We start from the raw sequence: 12,163 nt of genomic DNA on the forward strand, positions 1-12,163 counted from the left end.
TATATATATAATATATATATTTATATATATATATATATATATTATATATATATATATATATATAATATATATACTTATATTATTACTATACTATATATATATATATTATATATATATATATATATATAATATATATATATTATTTATATATATATATATATATATAATTATAATATCTATATAATATATTTATATATATACATACATGATTTTATAGTTTTCATGTTTATAAATATGAAATTACATTTTTTATATTTATTATGGTGTTTTGGTTTAGCTACATAGATATGAAATAACAAACAAATTTATTTACATTTTTATTTGTTTCATATTCTATTATATTTCAGAATATATTGCATAGAATATATAAATTTGTGAAAATATTATATTCTCAGGTTTTGGACTTAACAATAATCATATACATCTTTTATTAAATCCATAAAATTATTTTGTAATGTTTAAAAACATGGTTAAGCTAAAGTGTCAAAACTCATGTGTTTACATTTTCATGTTTTGGACTATTTTGTAAAATAATGATATTTTTCACTTGAAAGGTCCTTTCTAAAAACCTATTTTTGTAGTATGTTTATTATCATGTCTATAATCATTTTCCAAAGTTTTATAATTTTTGGAATTTGTTTGATATTTTAAAACATGGTTTCAAAATCAGAAAACTATTTACAAAACATGTTTTTATCATATATCAGTTTGTGGTCGACCACCATAGTCGACCGTCCTTGAGTCCAGAGACTGGGTAAGTTTTTTAATGGCTTACAGTCGACCGTGACGGTCGAATGGATGCAGTCTAGAGAGTTTCGCGGTCGACCGCCACGGTCGATCGTCTGTTTTTCCAGAGCCCAGTTTTGCTTTTTAGTCGCTCGCGGTCGACGGTCGCCCGCCACGGTCGATCGTCTGTTTTTCCAGAGCCCAGTTTTGCTTTTTAGTCGCTCGCGGTCGACCGTGAGTTTTCCACGGTCAACCACCGATTGTCCAACGGCTATTTTTGGTACAGAATCAGATTTCCGATTCTTGGGCTTTTTGGTCTTTTCCTTTGGGGTTTTTTGCTGAGATTTTGAGAGGTTATATATACCCTCTTGCTCTCATCTTTCATATATAACTAAGAGAATATTTTAAAAAAGTTTTAAAAGAGTTTAAGTTTGTTTTAAGTTTGTTTAAAGGGTTTGTTTTGTGAAAACAATTTCACAAGAGCTAGAGGAATATCATCTACATTGTTTGAGCATCCAACTCTTCTACCTCTCTCTCTTGATCTATAGAGAAGTTTTCCTAAACTCTATTTCTAGCTATTTATTGTTTTATTCATAAATTCCCATAAGCTAGATTTTAATTGAGTTTTGTTGATTTGATTTCACTCATTGTTTACACACACCCACTTGAGCTTATTGTATTTTCATACATAGTATATTTAGGATGGTGAAAGTTGTAACATTGAGTGTGAGCCTACATTGAGTTCTCATCTATTGTAGAGAACAAATCATTTGTTATATTATGAGATTGTAAGGTTTTCGCTGAGCTAGAAAACTGAGTGTGTTATAAAGTTTTCGGTGAGCTAGAAAACCGAGTGAGAGTATGAGGTGTGAACGTTGATCGGTGAGCGTTGAAAATCGACGTTGTGAGGTGTATACGTTATTCGGGTAAGCGTAGAAAACCCAGTTATGATAGTGGAGATCTCCTCGAGGTGAGGAGCGGAGACGTAGGTCGTGAGGACCGAACTCCGTGAACATATCATTTGTTTGAGATTGCATTGGCGCACTTTTTTCATGTTCATATCTTATATCGTCATTGTGTATTGCTCTTTGTTTATTTAATCCACTATCTAGTTTATGTTTATTTCACCCTTGCATTAGTTTATATATCCTTGCATATATTTCATCATATACCTCTTTGTTAGGATATATCTTTTTGTTTATATTGCATAATCTTGCTCATATCATATTGTATATTTATCTTGCAAGAATAATATTTGAATTAGTTTTAATTGGTATAAAATCGGATTAGATTAGCATAAGACCCTAATCACCCCCCCCCCCCCCCCTCTAGGGTCTAACAGAGTTAACTCTCTTAGTGCTATGATATTAAATACATAGACTTCGTCTTTCTCATAGGAATAGACTACCCGACCACACGTGTTAGGCGCTGACTTATCCCTACTTAGGCTTCGGGATAAAATTCCACAGTCTTAGATTCTGGTGTCTTCTTCAATCGGTGAAAGACTAAATCGACCACGCATGTTAGGCGCTGGCTTATCCCTACTTAGAATTCGGGATAAAATTCTCCGCGTGTGTAAGGCGCAGATTTTAGGAGTTAAAAAGTAGTGTCTTCTCTTGGGGCAAAGATGAACTCAATGCTGGAGAGAAAGAATTTTATATTCTTTCTCCAGTTGTAAAGGAAACTCAAAGTGGGATATCCACTTTGAGAATCAAAAAGATTCGGATAATCCTAACTGTCGGAAGGTTTGATTACCAAATTAAATATGAATTTCTCATTTATCGAGAGTGAATTATGGTTTTGGTCCTAACTATAGGAAGGTTTGACCAAGCGGGATGAATTTCTCATTTATCGAGAGTGAATTATGGTTTTGGTCCTAACTATAGGAAGGTTTGACCAAGCGGGAGTTTGAGGTGACCCTAACTGTAGGAATGGAAGGTTTGACCAAGCGGGAGTTTGAGGTGACCCTAACTGTAGGAATGTTTGATCACTCGATTTGAAAATGGACCTCTTATTCATGGAAGGAATTAAGAGGAGATTTTGGCTTTGGTCCTAACTATAGGAAGGTTTGACTAAATGGGGGGTTTGAGCGATCCTAACTATTTAAAAGTTTGATCGTTCAATTTGTGAATCTCTCATTCATGGAAAGAATCGAGAGGGGATTTTGATTGTGGTCCTAACTATTTAAATTTTGACCAAGTAAGAGTAAAAGTATAAATCACAGTGGAAGTATTGACTTGTACGAATCACTTAGTGGGGGTTTTTAATGTTAAATGATGAGATCTTGACACAAAGGGGATTTGACAATCGCAATAGACCGTTCGAATTAAAATTTCCAGTGCTATGTTAGGACATTAACAGCGAGAGTTTAGTATTTATCAGTTTATTTGTAATGACTGGGTTATCCCTAAGAATATTACATGTAACATTCTTTCGAGAACTTCTCATTACATGAATTATCTATCCCCAGCTTTCTTTACGAAACCGGGTCCAATGAGGAACACATTGTCCTCAGTCGCATGTTCGGGTTATCCTTAAGAATATAATATTCTTTAGAAACTTTCTGTTAAAGGTAGGAAACAATTTAGACTCATATACCTATTGGAGTATGCAGGGAACAGTTTAACCTCATACACTTGTTAGAGGATTGAGAAGTAGTTTATACTCATATACTCTTTAGAGTCTCGGAAGGAGCAGTTTATACTCTTATACTTGTCGGAGTCGTCATTCGGCTTAATTTAGCGTTATGATGCCAGTTTTAACCAATGTTTGGATGCTATTCTTGAGAGCGAAGTAAACCTTGGTGGGATAAAGGATCCTCCTATGGTACGCACAGACTTTTTCTCCGAAGTATTCACTACTAGAAAATGGGTTATTGGCTACGGACATTTAGCGACGGAATATTCCGTCGCTATAACATGACTTATAGCGACGGAATTTCCGTCGCTATATATCCGTAGGGAAATAACGTTTTAGCGACGGAAAATGATTTTTTAGCGACCAAAATTTTTCGTCGTTAAAACATTACCGACAATATTCAATGCCGTCGGTAAAAATATATTTAGCGATGGATTTTCCGTCGCTAAAAGAGTTTTTAACGACGGAATAATCCGTCGCTAAAATATTTGGGTGGGAAAAAATTTTCGGGCGCGGGCGCCCAAAATTTTTGGGCAGCCCGCGCCCGATTTAACCGAGAGAGGCTTATTAGCCTCTCTCAGACCCGCAAACCCCCCCTCTCTTTCCCCCTCTCTCTCTCCCAGACCCTCGCGATGGGATAGAAGCTTTCTTAGCCTACTCTGACACCAACCCTCTACGGTCACTCAGCGGGTTGATTTTTTGTCCTTGTAAGAATTGTAGGAATGATAAAATGCTCACTAGGAGTGACGTAAGTTTCCATCTGTCAATCAATGGATTTGATAGCTCTTATGTATTTTGGAGTCATCACGGTGAAGGCGTCCCGGTGATGCAATTAGAGGAAGAGTTTACTGATGTCGACAATCCGACAATTGACACAACTGATATGTTGGAAGATATTCTTACCGTGCCGTCTTCGAGTGATGTTAACACTACTGATATGTTTCAAGATGTAGCCCGATTGATGAGACTTGTTGAAGAAAACGAGTCACCGTTATACGAGGGTTGCACCGAGTTCACAAGGCTTTCTTTTATGCTGAGGCTTCTTCATATCCAAACACTCAGTGGGATGGCTGTTACACATTTCGATATGTTATTAGACTTGCTCAGGAAAGTCATTCCAGGCGGCGAGAAGAGCATCCCCACAACTTATTATGAAGCTCACAAGATTGTTGATACCCTGGGTCTTGATTACAAAAAGATAGACGCCTGTCCTAATGACTGCATCTTGTACAATAAGGGTAATGAAGGTCTAGAGGAATGTCCGACGTGTCATGTATCACGCTGGAAAAAACATACGGGCACATCTGAAGGCATATCATCCAATAAACAGAGCAGAATCCCTGTGAAGGTTCTCCGATATTTTCCTATTATTCCTAGGCTGCAGAGGTTTTATATGTCTGCCGAGCTGGCTGAGAATATGCGATGGCATTCGACCGATCGTAAAGAGGACGGGAAATTGAGACATCCTGCTGATGGTGAGGCATGGAAGCACATCGATCGTATATACCCTGACTTTGGTAAGGAGTCTCGGAATATTAGGCTGGGGCTTGCTAGCGACGGATTTAATCCGTTTGGAGTAATGAGCTCTGCTTGGTCTACCTGGCCAGTGTTGCTGACACCGTACAACCTGCCGCCGTCGATGTGCATGAAGCAGCCATACATGATACTGTCACTCTTGATCCCTGGAAGATATTCTCCTGGAAATGACATTGATGTTTTCCTCCAACCATTAATTGACGACTTGAAGCTTCTCTGGGATGAAGGCGTCAGCACTTACGATGCTTATGGTAAGGAGGCTTTCCGTATGCGTGCAATGGTCATGTGGACAATTAATGACTTTCCAGCATATGCTAACTTGTCTGGATGGTCGACGAAGGGTCAGATTGCTTGTCCGGTTTGCATGTCAGATTATGAGGGAAAGTTCCTGAAATACAGCCGCAAGTTCTGTTATTGGCAACACAGAAGATGGTTACCTACAGGGCACAAGTTCAGAAAGTTAGTAGGAAAGTTCGACGGCAATCCAGAAAACAGACCGGCACCACCAAGGCTGACCGGGGAAGAAATATTTGAGCTTCTACATCCTCTACCTAAAAAAATATTTGGAAAGAAAAGATTCAACAAAGAAAATCCATTTGGGGTTAGGAGAAAAATATTGAAGCAAAATTGGAAGGGAAGGGGAAAGGGTAAGCAAACAAGGATGGGAAATAAACCTCGCACTGTCCAATCGCATGTGCGTGTCTCTAAGGGTACTGAACTTCCGCATGGATGGTCAAAATTCAGCATATTTTATCAATTGCCATATTGGAGAAGTTTAAAAATACGTCACAACTTGGATGTCATGCACATCGAGAAGAACATATGCGAGAATCTCTTGAACACTTTGTTGCAGGATGGGAAAAAATCAAAAGATGACTTAAGGGCACGTCGAGACCTAGCAGAATTGAACATCCGTCCCGAACTGCAAGCTATAGATAAGGGTGACGGAAAGTTTGTACTCCCAGCCTCCCGTGTCACACTGTCGAAGGATGAGATCCATAATATGTGTTTATTTCTAAAGTCCGTGAAGACACCGGATGGTTATGCTTCAAACATTTCAGCAAATGTGCATATTGAGGACAGGAAAATTTTGGGACTCAAGACACATGACCATCATATTCTATTGCATCAACTTCTCCCGGTTGCGTTGCGACATGCTGAGAAGGAACTCGCGATGGTGGTAATAGAATATTGCGGTTTCTTCAAGCAGTTGTGCTCCAAGGTGATTGATGTCAGGGAGTTTGAAGAATTAGAGGGACGTGTAGCCAATACACTGTGTAAAATGGAAATTCTATTTCCACCCTCGTTCTTTACGGTCATGGTGCATCTCACAATACATTTAGCATATGAAGCCCGCATCGCAGGACCAGTTCAATATCGCTGGATGTACCCTGTGGAGAGGTATTTATTATTATAATGCTCAATTAATATTTGTTAAATTACGTATATCAGTTTTATTTTGTCACAAATCATGAAACTATATGCTTGTAGGTATTTGGGTTTCATGAAACATTTGATGCATAATCGTGCACGTCCTGAAGGATCGATAGCAGAGAACTATATAAGTAATAAGAGTTTGAATTTTATCTCTCGTTACTTGCGGGGTGTGGAGACAAGGCTCAACCGTCCCCAACGAATAATTGACGGAACATTCTATAATGATCGTGGGGAGGACACTAGATTCCCCAGAATGGAGCTAGATCAAGCCCACACATATATCTTGAGCAATGATACTACATTTAACATATACGCGGCGTAAGTATTTAACTATTTGAATCAGATCATATCACATTACAATAACTATCTCTATTTAACTGTTATAAATGATTTTATTCTAGGCTTCACATCCAATATGTCCAGACTATTCTTAAATGCAGAACAAAAAATAAAAGAGTTATGGACACACACTCTAGACAATTCCCTGCATGGCTGAAGTGTGAAGTAAGATTTATTTACATTTCTGATTCGAATATCAAATATGTGCCTGCCAACAGATATTTAAACTATTTGTTTCTTTTCTTAAAGGTTGACCGACGTATTACGAATGGGGTTAACCTGTCTGAGAAAATATGTTTATATGCCAGAGGTCCTTCTAACGTGGTTAAGCGTTATGGAGGTTACTGTATCAACGGCTTTAGGTTTAACACCATCGGTTTCGAAGAGAGACGACAAACGCAAAATAGCGGTGTGTTCTGCTCCTTCTCGCAACTGTCATACGCTAGTTCAAAAGATCTAAATCCGATACAAGGTGAAATCTATTGCTACGGTCAGGTAGAAGACATTGTGGAGATTTTCTATGGGATTAATAATGAAGTCAGACATGTGATGTTTAAGGTTCGTTGGTGTGAGCTGAAAAAGGTGAAGGATGACTACGGTTACACACTTGTTAATCTTAACAAGGAAATATATCAGACTGAAAAGTACATGTTAGCTGCTCACGCAAAACAGTGCTTTTATGTCAAAGATATAATGAAAAATGACGAATGGGTTGTCCTTAAGAATCCGCCTAGATCCTACATTCATGAAGCCGTGTCTGACGAAGATCAAGAAGATGTTATCTTGGCCGACGAAACAGTTGCTGAGTTTTCATTAACACAAAATAATCTGGTGGATGAAATTGCACTGGCGCGCCCTGATGTACCTATGATTATATGTGAGCCAAGGCGTAAAGTCAAAAAACGAGTCCACGGTAGAGTCGATAAAACTATAAGGACAGTCCTTTTGTCTGCACGCACACGGTCGCAGGCTAACCGCACACGGTCGCAGAGTAGAGCCTCAACATCATCATAAGGACATGATGCTTGGTTATGATTTAAAAAGAACATTCATGTATCTGTTTGACTGGTTAACATGTATCAGTTTGTGTTATGTATTATAGTATTGCCTTTATATTATCTGTTTGACTGGTTATCATGTATCAGTTTTTGTCATGTATTATAGTATTGCCTTTATATTATCTGTTTGACTGGTTATCATGTATCAGTTTGTGTCATGTATTATAGTATTGCCTTTATATTATTTGTTTGACTGGTTATCATGTATCAGTTTGTGTTATGTATTATAGTATTGCATTTATATTATCTGTTTGACTGGTTATCATGTATCAGTTTTTGTCATGTATTATAGTATTGCCTTTATATTATCTGTTTGACTGGTTATCATGTATCAGTTTTTGTCATGTATTATAGTTTTGTTGGGTACTCATTATGTTTTCAAAGTATAGATGACAAAAGGATTACGTAAGAGAGCGCTTGAGAGAGTTTTTGGTAGACATTCTGGAGGCGACGCACATGGCTCTACGTCAGGTATTTTTATTTATTTATTATATCTGTACATTTCTATAAACTATTAATACGAGCCTAACATTATTTTTTCACATTTCCTACGCAGGCCGCATCGCTGCTACACATGACGGGCCGCCACAGGACACAGGACGAGGAGATGCTCCACCTGATGCGGAGACACTCGTTGATCCTACCCAGCATGCAGAGATGCCGCCGTCGCCTCCTCAGGCTGCAGATGTATTGGAGGAGCGCCGATATGAGCCATATAGCGCAGCTGTAGAAGCTGCGCCACTACCGCCGGATTCTATTCCGGATCAGCGAGCCCACGACCCGGCCAAGGTGAAGGAGGATTGGGATGCTTATCATGATTTGCGACTTATCGCACAGCAGAGGTATGAACAAGCAAGGCGTAGATGCCTCGAATTGAAAGGTGTGTATAGATTTTTATAGTTTATATGTTAATATTTTAATTTGTATTATCGATATTGATTGATTTATATTTCGCCTGAATTTCATTTTTTCGTAGGTACCGAGCGACCTACTAGGCGCGGCCGCAGTGGTACCAAGACACAGAACCTCATCCCAGATATTCATCGGAGGGCCGTGATCCGATGGGAGAACGGCGTGCCTGTCGGGCCATTTGCTAACTCATTCAACAATTTCCTCGCCGCTTTAGCCAGGAGACATGATTTCTTCAACATATATTTGACGTGGAAGTCGCAGCGGATTGATGCGCTGGTGGCTTGTTGGCGATATATATGTGTGAGTCATTTATTTTAATTCTCATAATTATTAGTCATTTTATTATTTTGTTTAACACACTGATTTGTATCTCTTTTTTCATTGTATGCTGAAGCGATTTTTCTTTCTTGACGATTACGCTTATGCCTGGACTTACTGCTTCACGCAAATCAATCTATCGTTCAAGAGGTGGCGGTCAGAGCTGAAGAAAAAATATTTTACTCAAAGAACAGAAGATTGGGAGCGTTACTGGCATCTTGACGAGCGCGCCGATGGAGTTGATTTTTTTGCACTTTGCGATTATTGGGACACGGCCGAAGCTCAGGTATTATTGAAGTATATATCTTCGTTTATTGTTTGAAATTCTATATTATATCTGTTTAACATTCTTTTGCAGGAACAAGCTGAAATAGCAAGGAGGAACCGCAATGCACCACGCAGTTACGAGCATCACGGGGGCTTCAGGTCCTTCAGCCAGCATTATCATCAATTGGCGCTTGAGGTATATAATATATTAGCTCTTAGGTTATCAATTTGAGTATAATTTATGTGTTATGAGTTAATGATATATGTGAATAAAATAGGGAAGGGGAGAACTCGGGCATTTTGCAGATCGTATTCTGACTGGTTGGAGTCCAAATTACGCCGATGAAGTGAAGAAAGCGCAGAACCGGGATCTGGCTGTAAGTAGCAGTTAATTTGTATATTTAATTTTTATAACAATGCATTTTAAATGTGTTAGAATTGACCGGGTTGTTTTGGTATATCGCAGGAGAAATTACATGCTAAGGTGCAGGAGCAATTATCACAGACTCAGGTCGATTCTAACACTCCGACCCGATTAAGTAGAGAGGAGGAGGATAGCATCATCGAGACCGTCATTGGACCGAGTAGGAAGAACAGATACAGGTGGAGAGGATCCGAGCATCGGCCGTACGAGTCCAGTAGCACCTACGAGTCTGCAGCTCCACCAGGATGCAGTTCTTCTCAAGACCCGACTATGGAGCAGCGGATGAAAGCGATGGAAGATTGGCAGTCGCGTCGGGAGTCGGAGCTACTCCAGATGGCGGAGGAAGAACGGAGGCGCCGGGAGCAGAGGGAGCTGGAATTCACCCAGTTCATATCGACTCTGCCTTCTGATGCTCAGGAGGCATATAGGAGACGGTTTTTGGCGGATCAGGTAATATATATATATATATATATATATATATATATTAAATGAATTAAATATAAAATTCTTACTTAGTTAACATGGGTGTTTTCGTCGTGGTGGTGGTGGTGGTGGTGATGATGATGGAGGGGGAGGGGGTGGGGGGTAGGAGTTTGGTTGGTTCGTGGGTGGGGTTGGGGATTGTTATTGTGGTGGTGGTGGTGTTGTTATTGTTGTGTTGTGGTGTTGCATGTGTTGTATTGTCGTGGTCGTTATGTGCGTGCTTGATGTTGGGTTTGGTCGTGGTGGGGGAGGGGGAAGTGTGGGGATTGGGTTGAGCTGGGTACTCGTGCGTGCGTGTGTGCGTGTTGGTGGAGATAGGTACAAGTGCGTGCGTGTGTGCGGGTGAGGTTAGAGTGTGTGCGTGCGTTGTTAAAAACATGTGCGTGCTTGCGTATAATACATAAAAATATGCCATGATACTCTCTCTGAATCATATAACATGTAAGAATATGCCATGATACTCTATTATTGCTATACTTGCATGTCATGCCTTGTTGTTTTATAATTTGTTACTTTACTGTAAAATTCAGTTTTTGATGATGTACGTATTGCTCTATAACGTTTTATTTATATTTTTAGGCTGGGACTTCTCGACAAGGTGGAGTTGGTGATGACGATGATGATGATCAGGATTGATTTTTTTGTTTTAACATTGAAAACTATGGGTGTGCTGTATAAATAACATTTATGATGTTGGAATATTTATTATGTTTTTAGTGAAATAATTGTTATATATGCGTGAGAATGAAATATGTGTTATATGTGCTTGTGTTGTGTAAATTTATTGTACATGTTATTATTGTGTTATTATTGTGAAATATATTGTATAGGAATTTCAAATTTTCAAATAATTTTTTAAAAAATTTCAGATTACTTTTAGCGACGGCTATTCCGTCGCTAAAAGATCTTTTAGCGACGGAAAACTGACACGCCAGCATATAAATACCGTCGCCAAAAAAATAGAATTTGGCGACAGATTTTCCGTCGTCAATAAAAAATAGAGACGACTAAATATATAGCGACGGAAAATACCGTCGTCAAAAAAATCAACATTAACGACGGATTTTCCGTCGCTATATATCCGTCGGTGATATTTAGCGACGGATTTGCCGTCGCTAAAGGTAGATTTACCTACCCTGAAAGTAGTGACGGCGTTTTAGCGACGGAATTTCTATATTTCCGTCGCTAAATCAATTAGCGACGTAATTTTGACTTTTGGCGACGGATTTGTCCGTCGCCAATAGTCCCCTTTGCAGTAGTGATTATCAGCTTCCTCCTGACTTGCTATAGGTGGTAGCTTGATCTTGTTGTTTTCAAGGAGGGATTTGAAAATAACTGGAATTTCTTTGTCCTTTAAATAGTACTCTTTTTAGAGTCTCGGATCCGAAGCCTTTTGCTGTCTTCGGGGTTACTATTGTGACATCTGATTAACATCAACAGCTATTGCAGGTGTCTTCCCCTTACCACGGGAGGCAAAGCTTGAGTTCGGAGGGTTAGCCGTCGGTTGGCTTCTCTCGGCATTCAGTCTGCTCTCTGTGCACCTTTAACTCTTTCTAAGTCTTGGATGGTGCTACTCCCATAACTTCCAATATATCAATGGATAGGTTGTTATGACAGGTTTGGAGGATGAAGTCCTCTGTGACTGGATCTCGACAATTTATTACCTTATTTCGGAAGCGCTTGATGAAGTCATCGACCGTCTCTTCGTGTTCCTGTTTCTTCTCAAAGAGTGTCCTAATTGATACCTTAGTGTCATCATCAAAGAAATTGCTGAGGAATAAGCTTTTCATATCTTCCCAGCTGTTGATGCTTTCAGGCTTGAGACGGCGGTACCAATCGAAGGTAGACCTGTGAAGGGTGCTAACGAATGACCGGACCATCAAAGGCTCATTGCCAGAGATTATTCCCAAGTGGGACTTAAAGTAGATCATATGTTGAGTGGGTGAGCCCTTCCCATCGAACGACGTGAGGTTGATCAAGTTGAACTTCACCAGATACGGGATCGACTCTCACTCTCTTGGGTAAG

At 39.3% G+C, this 12,163-nt stretch overlaps 1 protein-coding gene and 1 long non-coding RNA gene across 2 annotated transcripts; both read left to right on the top strand.

Annotated features, from left to right (window-relative positions):
* Window positions 8,065-8,872, top strand: LOC109821072. The gene is made up of 4 exons (XM_020387268.1): window positions 8,065-8,204; window positions 8,290-8,613; window positions 8,710-8,813; window positions 8,864-8,872. The coding sequence occupies exons 1-4, from the start codon at window positions 8,123-8,125 to the stop codon at window positions 8,870-8,872; spliced, it is 519 nt and encodes a 172-aa protein (XP_020242857.1). The 5' UTR covers window positions 8,065-8,122.
* Window positions 8,907-9,348, top strand: LOC109851552. Its single transcript, XR_002249888.1, has 3 exons — window positions 8,907-8,945; window positions 9,040-9,249; window positions 9,322-9,348. It is a non-coding gene; the product is annotated as an uncharacterized LOC109851552 (long non-coding RNA).

The sequence above is a fragment of the Asparagus officinalis genome, chromosome 8 (genome assembly GCF_001876935.1).
Source record: "Asparagus officinalis chromosome 8, Aspof.V1, whole genome shotgun sequence".
NCBI classification, from domain to species: domain Eukaryota; kingdom Viridiplantae; phylum Streptophyta; class Magnoliopsida; order Asparagales; family Asparagaceae; genus Asparagus; species Asparagus officinalis.